The sequence below is a fragment of the Myodes glareolus genome, chromosome 24 (assembly GCF_982192425.1).
Source record: "Myodes glareolus chromosome 24, mMyoGla1.1, whole genome shotgun sequence".
Classification (NCBI taxonomy): domain Eukaryota; kingdom Metazoa; phylum Chordata; class Mammalia; order Rodentia; family Cricetidae; genus Myodes; species Myodes glareolus.
The window spans coordinates 50,095,289-50,109,701 of record NC_142049.1 but is presented as its reverse complement, the minus strand read 5'-3'; the positions used below and the strand labels follow the sequence as shown (position 1 = coordinate 50,109,701).

Below are 14,413 nucleotides of genomic sequence, written 5' to 3'. Positions count from 1 at the left end.
ATGGACGACTACAGGAGTACTTGACTTAAGGGGACCCCAGAGTCCCCATGGGAACCTGGATAGAGTCCTGATCCGGAGCCATGGGGATGAGAGAGACCCAGGAGTTGTTGGCTAATACTGGGGTCTTCAATAATGAAAGGAACAGAGGACCCCACCGAGATAGGAACCAGGAGCATGGGTGGACGCTGCGGGGGATGGGAGGCAGGGAAGAGCGTGTGAGGACGCTGAGGGAGATGGGACACAGGGAGGTAAAGTAGTTTCCTAGGCTAGCATAGTGCCATATACCTGTCATCTTGACAGTCGGGAGGCTGAGGCTGGAGGACCGTGAGTTTGAGGCTAGCCTAGGATGTATAGGAAGACACTATCACAAAAGACAGAGAAAAGTGTGCCACACACAGGGATGCATTTCTGCAGGCATAGTGATGGGGACAGATGCATCCAGCCTTACCCCAGTTTTTGTCGTCCTCCCTGCCACCAGGTCTCCGAGCCCAGGACCCTCCTCCACAATGTGGTTTCTCCTTGCTTTCGTCTTGCTCGTGTCTGCAGGTGAGGGACACCAAAGTTGGTGTTGGTCTGATGAAATGGGGGTGCCCCCTTCCCCAGAGTTTCTGCAACCTAGGACCTGTTAGTCCATACTTCACCCAGAGACACTCCACCTGAGTCACCTGCCAAATGTCCCCGAATGAGTCATCAGAAGGTCTGGAGATGCTGAGCCACCTGAGTTCCAAGACCATTCCTTCTTGCTGTGTAGCCTTGGGGAAACTGTCTTACCTCTCGGGGCTCGAGTGCTTTCTACCTGTGACAGACACCAGACACCGTGAAGTCTTAACCACATCACGAAGGTGATGTACAGGACAAGCAATCAGGCTGGTTGAGACACCAAGAGCACAGGATCTAGATTTGAATCCTGTGGCTGCCAGTTCCCCAACTCTGCAACCCTGGTTTCCCACGCATAGGATGGAGGCAACTATTAAAACTCAGTGTGAGGTTCCATGAGGTGTGTGAGCATGAAGGAACAATTTGGACACTCCATGCAGGGCACAGAGCATTTACACATAATGACCATGCGAGGCAGGGGGCTGCAGCAATGGCCCCGTGGATAAATGTTTTCTGTGGAATCGTGAGGATCTGAGTTCAGATCCCCAGTACCCACATGAAAAACCAGCCGTATGCCTATAAAATTCCAGAGCTGGGAGGAGGAGATGGGGATCAATGGGCTGGCTACCATCCAGTCCAGCCAATCTGTAAGCTCCAAGTTCAGTGAGAAAATCCATCCCCCAAATAAGCTTGGGTCTGGTGACGACACAGATGGTAATGCTGTCAAGTCTGGATAGCTGAGTGTGAGACCCACACACCGCCTTCACTTACCAGGGAGCAGGTTGAAAGTAGGGTGGTCACTAAACCAAGGTCACCCTGGGTGACAGGCCAACCCCAGACCAACCTCTACTACATCTTGTGGAAATTTTCTATGTAACCTGATGCTTCCTGCCCTGGAGAAATTGGAGGGGGGTGTCCATTAACTATCCTCCTGCTCCCCACATGACCTCTGCCTAGGGCTCTCAGCCCTGCCCCACGGCAGGCAAGTCTCCCCTGGGGCTCTCCCTGTGCTCTGCCCCTGCTGTCTGCTGCAGCCAGCCGGGGCCTCTGCCCTCCTCCAGCTGGGACTGGCCGGGTGCAGCCCCATGCCCAGCTGCTCAGCCAGTGCTGTCCTCCACAAGGCGACCTCACCCCTCCTCTGCTAAGCCCCTCTTCTGCCACATCCGCATTCCCACAGCTTCCCAGGCCCTTTGGCCCTGTTCCTGACCTTGGAGGACAGAGGGTGAAGTGTGGACATTTGGCTTGGTTGTAACACAGCCAAGAGTTGGGTGTCTATCATGGTCTTGACCTTGGAGGAGTGGGGCGGCCACATGGCTCAGTATAAGGAACTGTGGCTTCAAATATCTCAATTATGTCATTATATGTGGTGCCATTCTCTCTCTCTCTCTCTCTCTCTCTCTCTCTCTCTCTCTCTCTCTCTCTGAGTGTGTGTGTGTGTGTGTGTGTGTGTGTGTGTGTGTGTGTGTGTGTTACCATTCAGAAGCATGAGCCAGGTCTCCCCTTGTGAACTTCAAAGAGTGACCTTAGACACCAGTGATCCTGTCTCCTCTGTCTCTCCTGCCAGATACCTTTGACCGTGAAATCTCAGTGCTACATTTGGTGGCCTCTGAATGTGGTCTAGGTTGGTGGGGCCTGTCCATGTCTGAGTATTGGCCCTGCAGATGGGTCTCTGAGTTCTACAGAATGACTTGTAGGTAGAAACATCTTTACACTGTGTGCCCCTGCTTGTGGATAACAGAGGTCAATATTAGTTCCTTCCTCAGGCACGGTCCGCCTTGTTTTATTTTATTATTTTATGTGGAGGAGTGTTTTGTCTGCATTTATGTATGTGCACCTTGTGCGTACCTGGTGCCTGATCCAAAGGGGCCATCAAATCTCCTGGAACTAGAGCGCGAGAGCCGTGGAAATTAAATGGAAATTAAAACTGGGTCCTCTGGAAGAGTAGTCAGTGCTCTTAACTAGTGAATCTCTCCAGTCCCACTTTAATTTTTTAACACAGAACTTTTCGAATGCTGATTAGGCCATGCTGGCTGCCGGGGGAGCTCCAGGGACCCCACTGACCCCAGCACTGCAGTCACAAACCTGCACCACCATGCCTGACTTTTTACCTGGATCCTAAGGATTGAGAGTGGGCCTTCACTCTCACAAGGCAAGGACTTTCCAGCTGACTCGTGTTTCCAGCCTTTACATTGTGGTTTTGATGTTGGCTGTTGTAACTAGGTCTGTGCAGATGGCTGCCATACTTTGACCGTACCTGTGTCACTAGCCTGAACATCCGCATGGACATCCCCCAAAATAAATGGGTGTCCTTTGTTTAAAGTAACAAATACACATGACTATAATCCCAGAACCTGAAAGACTTAATTAAGAGAGAGAGCTGCCCTGTGTTCAGTCCACCCTGGTTACATTGTAAGTTTCAAGCCAGGCTATGCAACAGAGTGAGACCCTGCCTTAAAACACTGAGGAAACAAAGAGTTACAATGTGCCAGGTATAATCACACACATACCTGGGCACCCACAAGGGCACCCATAGGCCCCTCTTATCCTCATGGAGAACAAGTACCAAGAGATCAACCTCTGACTGGGGACAGAGCTCGGTCCGTGAGCTACTTGCCGTGCAAGTGTGGCGACCTGAGCTTGAGCCTCAGAACCTGTGTCACAAGCCATGTATGTAAGGCATCACTGGGTGAGGGAAGACACAGTGGGTTCCTGAGGCTCCCTGGCCAGCCAGCCTAGCAAAGTCAGACAGCCCCAGGTTCAGTGAAAATAATCCAGTCTCCGTAATCAAGATGTGCATGCCTGAGGAATGGCACTAGAGATTGTTCTCTGGTCTACATGCACATGTGTGTGCCTATATATATATGGGCATGCAAACACAGGAGTCAACGCCTCATGGCAAGTACAGACAGCAACTGTCAAAACCAGATACCAGCTTCAAGATGTGTCTGTATGTGCATATGTATGTTTGTAATATGCATGTGTACTCACCTGTGCAGTGGGGGTAGAAACAGAGGTTAACACTCAGTGTCTTTCTCCATCCCTTCTCCTTATGTATTTTTTTTTGCTTTAGTTATTTTCTTTACAAGTGTGTGTGAGAGAGAGAGAGACAGAGACAGAGACAGAGAGGCAGAGAGAGAAAGGTACCCCCAGAAGTCAGAAGAAAGCCTCCTGGAACTGGAATTGTAGGCAGTTGTGAGCCTCCATGTTGGTCCTAAAATTTGCACTGAGGTCCTCTGCAAAAGCAACACGAGTTCTTCACTACTGAGGGCTTCACTAGCCCTCCATCTTTTCTCTTCTTTGTGCCTCACAGATCTCAGCATTACAGTAGCTAGTCAGCAAGCCCTGGGATCAGCCTGTCCTCCCTGCCCAACTCCAGCACTGGGGAGCCACACCTGGCTTTTTATGTGGGTGTTGAGGATCCAAACTCAGCTCCTCATGCAGCAAGCACTTTACCCAGGGAGCCTTCTCCAGCCCTAAGCAGGAATACCTTTTCTTTTCTTTTCTTTTTCTGTTTTTCTTTTCTGAGACAAGGTTTCTGTGTGTTTCCCTGGCTGTCCTGGAACTTGCTCTGTAGATCAGGGTGGTCTTGAACTTAAAGATCGGCCTGCCTCTGCCTCTGGAGTGGTAGGATTAAAGAAGGGATTTCTTAACGAACAAAGGGAGGAGGGCCTGGGTGAAGCAGGAAGTGAAGATAGCGCGAGTTGTGGGTAGGGATGCTGCAAAGGAGGGACTCATGCAGAGTCTTCCATGTCTCTCCACAGCTCAGGACGGTGACAAGGTACTAGAGGGCGAGGAGTGTGTGCCCCATTCACAGCCGTGGCAAGTGGCCCTCTTCGAGCGTAGCCGTTTCAACTGTGGCGCCTTCCTCATCTCCCCACACTGGGTGCTGACTGCTGCCCACTGCCAAACCCGGTATAAAGGCAGGGTATGACGGGTCCTGTGGGTGATATGACCTGAAGCTTCTAGGTTTGGTGTAAAGGCAGGATATGGAGAGTCCTGAGGGTGACTATGACGTGAAGCTTCTAGGTTTGGGGTATATGGACTGCTGGGCTTGAGTGGGGAAGTAACCTAAGTTCTTGGTTCCTAAGGAATGGGAAACCTTGAGTTGAAGGCCTTGGTGAGAAGGGGTGTGGATCCTACACCTCTAAAGGGCAAAGAGAAGGCTGCAAAGGTCCCATCTTTGGGGCCCCTGATGGGAGAGGGGTTGAGTGGGTGGGAATTTTCTATTCTGAAGAAGGGAAGGGGAAAATCTGGCACTGAGTTGTGCATGTGTGCCTGACTTAGGACCTCCTAGCTTAGTTTGTCTGGTTTTTTGTTTTTTTGTTTTGTTTTGTTTTGTTTTTTGAGAGAGATAAAGTCCCACTTTGTACCCCAGGTCGCTTTAGAACTCACTATGTAGACCAGGCTGGTCCAAAACTTACAAAAATTTGCCTTCCTCTTCCTCCTAAGTGTTAGGGTAAAGGCATGCACCCTGAAACTTGTGGATTCTTGAGGGGCCATGGCTGGAACCATTTTGGCTTCAAAAACTCGAGAAAAGGAAAAGAGATTTTGAGGTTTTCAACGGGTCAGATAATCGCAGGTTGTCAACTCTTTGACCCCTTTGTCTACTCCTTTCGGGTAACTGCTCGCCCACCCAGCTTCATGAGAGTCCGGCTGGGCGAGCACAACCTTCGCAAGCGCGATGGCCCAGAGCAAGTGCGTTTGGTCGCTCGAATCATCCCACATCCGGGCTACGAGGCTCGCACCCATCGGCATGACATCATGTTGTTGCGACTTCTCCAGCCTGCCCGGCTCTCACCCCAGGTGCGTCCTGTGCCTCTGCCCACACGTTGCCCATTTACCGGCGAGAACTGTGTGGTGTCAGGCTGGGGCCTATTGTCAGACAACAAGCCTGGAACCACAGGGAGTCACAAGCCACAAGGTGCGTGGAAGGATGGAGCTGGATCTGGGAATTCCAGCAACACTGTCCTTCGTTCTTGGGTTCTTGGGTGGAGGGCTCAGGAACCAAAGCAGAGACTATACTCAAAGCCATCTGTCCCTCTCAGTGAGACTCCCGGATACGTTGCATTGTGCCAACATCAGCATTATCTCCAAGGCATCCTGTAACAAGGACTACCCGGGTCGAGTGTTGCCCACCATGGTGTGTGCTGGTGTAGAGGGCGGTGGCACGGACTCCTGTGAGGTCAGAGCCAAGTGGGGACTTTGGGTAAAGGCGCGGGGCGGGGGCGGGGTGTATCCTAGTTTGCTTTCCTGTTTCTTTAGCTCACAAACTCACAGTCCATCACTGAGGGAAGGCAGGGCAACAACTCAGGTGTGAACCTAAAGCAGAATCCATGGAAGGAAGGATGCTGCTTACTGGCTTGATCACTGGCTCCCGTTCAGCTGGCTTTCTTCTCTTCTCGTCTCTTTTTTTTTTTTTTTTTTTTTTTTTTTTTGTATGTTTGTGCACCACATAGTGTAGTGCGCATAGAAACCAGAAGAGGACCCCTTGGAATAGAAATTACAAACAGTTGTGAACTGCCTTGTGGGTGCTGGGTCCTATGCAAGAGCAGTCAGTGATCTTAACTGCTGAGCCATCTCTCCATGGCCTACAGCCAAGTCCCATTTGCCTAGGGGATGATGCCACTCACAGGGAGCTGGATCCTCCCACATTGAAGACAACTTCCTACAGATGTGCTCAACATGGCATTCTCTCGGTTGAGACTCCTCCGATGATCCTAGGCTGTGTCAAATTGGCAGCTGAAGCTAATTAAGACAGAATAGGCCAAGTAGGATTGCTTAAATTTTCTTTGTTTTGGACCAGAAACAATGCTAAGATTAGGTATGGGATGGAATTCCCGGAGCAGTTAGAATCATGGTGAGACTGGAAAAGGGGTTAGACATGCGGGCATGGGGAGGGTTATAGGGTTTGGGGAAGCATGGAATGGAGCTAAGAAGGGAAGTGATGGGAAGTATATTGGGGTTGGCATGGGAGGTGTGGGTTTGGGGGAAGGGTGAGAAAAGTGCAAAGATTGGGATTGGGTTGAGTTTGGTGAGCACAGATTCAGTGTGATTTTGAATGGGGAAGATGTGTGGAGTGGATGGAATCTAACTTGAGCTTACTGCCATCTGTGGGGCTGGATAGTGCAAGTCAGAGCTGGGGGCCGGGGTTGGCTCTCTTGGGTTGTGTTGAGTCAGAGTAGGCTTGGATGGGTTTGGGGTAATGTTGGAGTTTCCTGGGGTGAGGTTGGTTTGGGGCTTCACTAAGATGAGGAGCAGTGGCTAGTGGGAATAAGGTCGACAGTAGGTGGGGGTGTGACTCCGCTGGTAATGTCCTCGCATGCACAAAGCTTGGGTCCCAGCTCCAGCACCGTGTAAACCACGCATGGCAGTGCACACCTGTAACCCAAGCACTTGTGGAGTTGAGGCAGGAGGATGAGGTGTTTATCCTCTCGCTGCATGGAATGGAATATTGAGGAAAGCCTCCCTTTACCCCCACAGGGTGATTCCGGAGGACCTCTGGTCTGCAGCGGTGCCCTGCAGGGCATTGTCTCGTGGGGTGACGTCCCCTGTGATACTACCACTAAGCCTGGCGTCTACACCAAAGTCTGCAGCTACTTGGAGTGGATCCGGGAAAGCATGAAAAGGAACTGACTCGTTGGAACCACCCACTAGGTCCTCACTGACTGACAGCCTAGGACCCTGACCAAGAGTGCCCATAGCTGGCCAGCCGCCCCATTCCTACCTGAGACAGAGCTGAGCCCCTCCATACTCTGACATGCACAGTTAGCCAGGGCCTCTCCCCGGCTGAAGTCACCTGCTTAACACCAAGAAAGCAGTGTTTTCCCAGCACTAAGGAGGCAGAGGCAGGTAGATCTCTAAATCCAAGGCCAGCCTGTTTTACAGAGTGAGTTCCAGGATACCCAGAACTATACACAGAAACCCTGTCTCAAAAAAAAAAAAAAAAAGTGTTGGTCCAACCTTCCCTGTAGGGTGTGACTTTCTCTCTTTACGGTATGATGGGAAATGGGTGGGGGGCTAGGATACAAAGTCTACAGTTCCATGGCACCCAGAGTCTTTTTCCCTACGTGATGGAACAAGACTTCAGGTATGACTTTGCTCGTTTAAACCAGATGTGGGATGCTGATTGGATCAGGGGTATGACCTCACTCATTCTTGGTTTTACCATCTGTGAAATGGGTCACAATAGCACTTGTCTCCTAGGGTGTCTGTGAAGATTAAATGAATCATTCATCTTGAGAGATCAGAGCAGTGTCTGCCACTTTGTCCACACTCTGAACTGTACATTTCAGTGAGAGGACTCAACACACACTAGATTTCCAAGAGCTTTTGGTTAGTTAGTTCTAGGCTCTCTGGTGGCCAAGGCAACAAGACCAACACTCCCTTTCCCTCGGTCATGTTGATGACATACAGTACAGGCTAGGATGGATACCTCAGCCACGTTGATGATATGCAGTACAGGCTTGGATACCTCAACCACATTGATGACATACAGTACAGGCTTGGATACCTCGACCACATTGATGACATACAGTACAGGCTTGGATACCTCGACCACATTGATGACATACAGTACAGGCTAGGATACCTCGACCACATTGATGACATACAGTACAGGCTTGGATACCTTGGCCACGTTGATGACATACAGTACAGGCTAGGATACCTCGACCACGTTGATGACATACAGTACAGGCTAGGATACCTCGACCATATTGATGACATACAGTACAGGCTTGGATACCTTGGCCACGTTGATGACATACAGTACAGGCTAGGATACCTCGACCACATTGATGACATACAGTACAGGCTAGGATACCTCGGCCACGTTGGTGACATACAGTACAGGCTTGGATACCTCGGCCACGTTGATGACATACAGTACAGGCTAGGATACCTCGGCCACGTTGATGACATACAGTACAGGCTAGGATACCTCGGCCACGTTGATGACATACAGTACAGGCTAGGATACCTCGGCCACGTTGATGACATACAGTACAGGCTAGGATACCTTGGCCACATTGGTGACATACAGTACAGGCTAGGATACCTCGACCACGTTGATGACATACAGTACAAGCTAGGATACCTTGGCCACGTTGATGACATACAGTACAGGCTTGGATACCTCGGCCACGTTGATGACATACAGTACAGGCTTGGATACTGTGAGCTGCCTTGCTGATCGTATCCAGGTCTCAAGTTTGAAACTTGTGACTTTACCATCAAGGCTATGGGAGTCCAGTAATTACTGGGGTCACTGAATGTTGAAACCCTTGATCTTGGCCATTGAAATAGATATATTAGATTGAGTGAGGGGTTGTCATTGCAACTTCTAATAATATCTTTATTGCACATATTTATTTGTGTGTGTGTGTGTGTGTGGAGGTCAAAGGACATATTCTGAGAGATGACTGAGGGATTGAATTTAAAAACTGTCAGGCTGGGCTGGGGAAATGGCTCAGAGGTTAAGAGCACTGCCTGTTCTTCCAAACGTCCTGAGTTCAATTCCCAGCATCCACATGGTGGCACACAACCATCTGGAATGGGGTCTGGTGCCCTCTTCTGGCCTGCAGGCATACACACACAGACAGAATATTGTATACAAAATAAATAAATAAATATTTAAAAAATAAAAATAAAAAAATAAATAAAAACTGTCAGCCTTGGTAGCAGACACCTTATCCACGGAGCCATCTCACCAGTCTCAAAATATTTTTATTTACTTAATTATTGTTTCACGTTAGCCAAGGATGGCCTGATCTTCCTGCCTCCACATCTCCCATGCTGGTTTTACAGTCATGTATTCCCACACCTGGTTTTGGTTTTACACGGACCTGTGGCTTAGACCCAGGGCTTCATGCTTGCTAGGCATCACCCCCCTACTGACCTACATTCCCAGTTCCTGCCAACTCGCGCACACACACTTCTTTTAGGGTCGCAGACCTTGCCAAATGGCTGAGCTGACCTTGAACTCCTGATTCTCCTGCCTCAACTTCCCAAGAGTGTGAACTACCACACCAGGGTCTGTGGTAATAATCTTGATTTGGGGAAAGCTGCTAGTTCAGATCTTTGGGACTTTGAGGGACATGACCTTGAGCATCCTTGTCTAGGGTACAAGGAATAGAAAGGTCATTGAGCCCCCAACAGTCCCCTGGGGTAGCCTGAATTTTCATATTCTTGGATCAAAGAATGTGCTATGATAATGTGCATTCTAACTTTTTATTTTATTTTATTGATTTGTTTTGAGACAACTCTCTATATAGCCCTGACTATCCTGGAACTCACTATTTAGACTAGGCTGGCCTCGAACTCACAGAAGTGCACCTGCCCCTGTCTCCCAAGTGCTGGGATTAAAGATGTACACCACCATGCCTGCTCATTAGACTTCTAACAGGAACAATAAAATCAATGATTTAGATTCCAGGTCTAAGAAAGTAAGAATCCTGACATTCTCAAAACCAAGATTTGTATTTGCAGGGAGTTTGGAGCCCTCTTGGCTACAAGGAATTTGTTTTGACTGTTGGTTCCTGAGGGTGTGCTGGGACCTTCCTTGGAGCTGTTCGGTAGGGTCGCTTGCCCCTGCACCCTCCTGCTGCACTCCTTCCCCACCACCTGACCTTGCCATTCTGGCTATGGTCCCCAGATCACAGGCAGCTCCAGGAACAGCGGCCCTGGCCCCACCCAATCTCAGCCCTGGGAAGGTGTCCAGGGTGACCTAGGGCCTGCAGGACAGCAGGTGCCATGAGTCCCTCCCCTCCCACAGCTGTGAGGGTGGGAGTGGGGAGTTTACCTCCGTCAGCAAGGGCAGTGCCTTTGCCAGCATCTGGCTGCCAACAGGGCAGGGGCGGGGCTGGGGGGGAGACTACGGGTTTTTAAAGGCTCCCTGAGGAGGCTCCTCAGCTCCAAGCTCACCGCCTTCGGCTCCTGGACACCTGTCACCATGTGGTTCCTGATCCTGTTCCTTGCCCTGTCCCTGGGAGGGACTGGTGAGACATGGGAGAAGGGGAGCGGGAGCGGGAGCGGTCAGAGCCCTAATTCTCATGCCATTAGCCCTGGAAATCCCTTCCCCTTTCCCCTCACCCCAGCTGCATCCCAGAGCACATCTGCCCCTCTCCCTGCCCCTGCCCCTGCCCCTCTCCCTGCCCCTGCACACTGCCAAGTCCCTCACAGCCCTCATTCCCATATCAGGCCCCTGTTCCCTCCCATTTTCCAGAACTTTCTCCTCTTCTTTAGCCATCTGACAATTTCTGGCCTCTCCAGTCTTGCCAAGGAACCCAGTCCCTTACAGACTTTGGGACCTTGGTTGTCCCTCTGGCTTGCTGTCTGAGTTAGGGGTTTCCCCCAAACCCCACACCTAGAGACTTTGGCTGTCCAGCAGTTGTCAGCCTTCAGTTGTACCCTCTAGTCCCGACAGCTGGTTCCCCCATCTTCTCAAGACCCTCAGTTTTTACCAACAGTCTTGGCTTGTGACATCAGATAGGTCCCCCATTTCTGGCGTGGGGGATCTGCCCATGTCCCTTCTCACTGGGTTTTTGTGTTTGGTCTGATTTGGGGAAGTGTTGGGTGGTGAGAGCCAGAAGCAGATATCCAGTGTCTTACTCAATGACTTAGCACCTTATTTTTAAGGCAGGGTCTCTCACTGAACGGAGTGCTCCCTGGACTTGGCTAGGCTGGCTGGCCGGCAAGCCTGGGGGTCCTACTGTCTCTGAGGTTCCAGATGCACCTCATCACACCTGACTTTATCTGGGTTCAGGGAGATGAACTCAGGTCCTAATGCTTGCATGGCCAGTACTGTAGCAACCAAGCCGTCTCCCCAACTCTTGGGAATAAGGTCTCATTATGTACCCAGGCTTGTCTCAAGCCCATAGCAATCCACCATGCCTGACCCCCCTTTCCTCTGGCCCGATCTTCCCTCCCATGCATGCCTTCCACCCTCACCCACTGGCTCCTGTCCCCTCCCGACTGAGTCCCACCGCACAGATCCAGGACTTCCCAAAGACCCCAATACTGGAACCTAGTACCCCATACCAAGTGGGTCCGCTCCCCCACTCCATGGTGGCCTGACCTGTTTTAAATCCTTTTTCACTCCTACGCTATAGCTGTCTCCAAGAGAACCCCAGACCACTAGCCCCCCACTTCCATGAGAAGCAGAGCCCTTCCCCCACGATGCCCAGTCTTTCTTTCTCTCACTACCTGTCCCATCTCAAACACTTTTCTCAGGGAGCTCCTCCCCACCACAAACCCTAACAGGAGCCCACCCCTAGCCTTAACCCTACTCCTTTGACCTGGAAACCCCTCCTTATCTCCCAGCCCAGCTGGACACTTCATGCCCAATCCAGGAACCCCCAAATCACCTTGGGCTCCCTTTCCTGGGTTCATTTATCCACTCAGGCCTATTTCCCTGAGACCTCACACCAAAAACCCAGCCCAAGTCCTGACTTCTTCTCAAGTCTTGGAAACTCTAAATGCCAAACCTTTTTGACCTCTGATTCCACTCTCATTGGACTAAGAGCCACTGGATTCTGGAATCCCCCTGCCTCCACCTCCCTCTCTGAGCCAGCCCCACCCCCACTGCTCTGTCGCAGGTGCTGCGCCTCCCATCCAGTCTCGGGTCATCGGAGGATTTGACTGTGGGAAGAATTCTCAGCCCTGGATGGCAGCCGTGTACCACTACTCCAAATTCCAATGTGGGGGCATCCTGGTGCACCCCAAGTGGGTGCTCACAGCTGCCCACTGCTACAACGAGTGAGCAGGGCAGGGACAGGGAAGCAGGGTGGCAGCCAGAGAATGTGACTCCAGGCTAGGCTGGGCACTGAAGGGCTGAAGGTTGAAAGAGAAGCAGAGCTGGGCTAGACCCCTCTCTCCATGACCTCCTGGGTCTCCCTGTGCTCCCTCCAGGCTTGCATTTGATTCCTATTTCTTTCTTTTATGTCTCATTGTCCATGTGTCCCCTGTCTGTACTCAGAGCTGAGAGCCTGTGGTCATCTGCCACTATGCGACTCCCCCTCCAGGTCTCTGCCCAGCCTTCTCTGGGTCTGGGTCTCACTTGCCCTCCTAGGCCCCAGGGGCTCCCCGAGGCTAGGAAGGGATGTCCCTGAGTATAGAAGTGGGAGAGCCCACTGTCCCCAGGCCAGTTTGGCCCTTAGGGCCTACTGCCCACTCAGAACACACAGAGAAGGGCTGGTCTGAGCTGGAACTGGGTGAGGGCAACTGAGTGAGTACAGAGGGAGGACAGGGTGCTGGGGTGGGGTGGGGGGGAGCAGGGGAGAGCCTTGGGCTGTGGGCCAGGCTTCACCTGCCCGGGAAGCTCGGCCCAGTCACAGCTGCAGCTGAGCAGTTCTCAAGCCTTCTTTCTCTCCCTGCCCCCTCTTCCCTTGTGCTCTCTCCCTCTCCCTCCCTCTCTCCCTCCCTCCCCCCCTCTGCGTGTGTGTGTGTGTGTGTGTGTGTGTGTGTGTGTGTGTGTGTGTGTGTCTTTCTGTGCCTTTCTGTCTCTCCTGCCTTCCATTGCTCTCCCTGCTCCCAGCAAGTACCAGGTTTGGCTGGGCCGCAACAACCTATTTGAGGATGAACCCTCAGCTCAGCACCTGTTTGTCAAGGAAAGCATCATTCACCCTGACTTCAACATGGACCTCCTGAAGAACACCACCCAAAACCTTGAGGAGGACTACAGCAATGACCTGATGCTGCTGCACCTTGACCAGCCCGCTCAACTCACAGATTATGTGAAGGTCCTCAGCCTGCCCACCGAGGAACCCAAGCTGGGGAGCAGCTGCCTTGCCTCAGGCTGGGGCAGCATTGAACCCAGCAAGTGTAAGTCTGGGCCCAACCACACAGCCTTAGGAGGGACACCTGGGTCTGAAGGAGAAGCCGAGAACAAGGCTGGGGTCCGCTGACCATGCTCTTGCCCCCTGATCCATAGTCGAATACCCAGATGATCTCCAATGTGTGTACCTCGATCTCTTGCCTAATGAGGAGTGTGCCAAAGTCCACTTCCATACAGTGACTGACTTGATGCTGTGTGCAGGAGACTTAAAAGACGGAAAAGACACTTGTGTGGTGAGTGGCCCTCCTCCTGCAGTGTGCTGAAGGGGCTGAAAGAGGGACAAGATCCTCATCCCCACATCCAGGCAGGTGCGTCTCGCCCTTCCCTGTGGAAGTGATGAGCTCTGGGAGGGGAGAATCCTGTCGCTGGTACTACCTCTCTTTGACGTGGCTTCAGGGACTGTCCTGTCCTCCTACTCTAACTCCATGTCCCTGCAAGAACAGGACTCCCAAGAGCTGGAGTTGTCCCAGGCTGTTCAGCAGGACCCAACTGCCAGGACCTTCCTCACTCCTGTCCCTCTCCTTTCAGGGTGACTCAGGAGGCCCGCTGATCTGTGATGGCATGCTCCAAGGTGTCACATCATGGGGCCCTACCCCGTGTGGCATACCCGAAAAACCGGGCATCTACACCAAACTTATTGATTTCGTCCCCTGGATAAACAAAGTTATAAAGGAAAACACTGACTGACACACTGTCCCCTGCCCCCAATAAAACCCACCATGCAGCAAATGAGTTCAAGTTCTGACATTCTCTGGCCTTCCAAAGTTGGGTACCAAGTCAACCAGCTGAGGTCAGGACCTCCCCAGTGGATCTCAGCTTGTGGAAAGGGACGGGTGGGTACATGCACAGGTGGTCAAAGGGATGGGGCTGAGACAGCTGCCGACAAAAGGCTCAGACCAAGTCAGGGATGCCACATGAGTCCACTCTGGCGAGGAAAAGACTCAGATCTCAAAGGTGAAGTTAGAGACGTCAGGAAGGTCCGCT

The 14,413-nt window shown here is 51.7% G+C and overlaps 2 protein-coding genes across 2 annotated transcripts; both read left to right on the top strand.

Moving 5' to 3' along the window:
* The first annotated feature begins 506 nt into the window (after nucleotides 1-506).
* Klk15 (kallikrein related peptidase 15) lies at nucleotides 507-7,783 on the top strand. Its single transcript, XM_048438006.3, has 5 exons — nucleotides 507-546; nucleotides 4,359-4,509; nucleotides 5,235-5,518; nucleotides 5,643-5,779; nucleotides 7,078-7,783. Exons 1-5 carry the CDS (start codon nucleotides 507-509, stop codon nucleotides 7,228-7,230), a joined length of 765 nt encoding a protein of 254 aa, XP_048293963.1. The 3' UTR covers nucleotides 7,231-7,783.
* Nucleotides 7,784-10,434: 2,651 nt separating this feature from the next.
* On the top strand, nucleotides 10,435-14,161 carry LOC125403028 (kallikrein-1). Its single transcript, XM_048438206.3, has 5 exons — nucleotides 10,435-10,592; nucleotides 12,192-12,351; nucleotides 13,130-13,416; nucleotides 13,526-13,662; nucleotides 13,958-14,161. The coding sequence occupies exons 1-5, from the start codon at nucleotides 10,547-10,549 to the stop codon at nucleotides 14,114-14,116; spliced, it is 789 nt and encodes a 262-aa protein (XP_048294163.1). The 5' UTR covers nucleotides 10,435-10,546; the 3' UTR covers nucleotides 14,117-14,161.
* Nucleotides 14,162-14,413: the final 252 nt, after the last annotated feature.

Coding starts and splice junctions, on each gene's coding strand:
- LOC125403028 (XM_048438206.3), top strand. CDS start 10,547: ATGTGGTTCCTGATCCTGTTCCTTGCCCTGTCCCTGGGAGGGACTG. Junction 10,593..12,191: donor CCTGTCCCTGGGAGGGACTG/GTGAGACATGGG, acceptor GCTCTGTCGCAG/GTGCTGCGCCTCCCATCCAG. Junction 12,352..13,129: donor GCTGCCCACTGCTACAACGA/GTGAGCAGGGCA, acceptor CCCTGCTCCCAG/CAAGTACCAGGTTTGGCTGG.
- Klk15 (XM_048438006.3), top strand. CDS start 507: ATGTGGTTTCTCCTTGCTTTCGTCTTGCTCGTGTCTGCAG. Junction 547..4,358: donor CGTCTTGCTCGTGTCTGCAG/GTGAGGGACACC, acceptor GTCTCTCCACAG/CTCAGGACGGTGACAAGGTA. Junction 5,519..5,642: donor AGGGAGTCACAAGCCACAAG/GTGCGTGGAAGG, acceptor TGTCCCTCTCAG/TGAGACTCCCGGATACGTTG.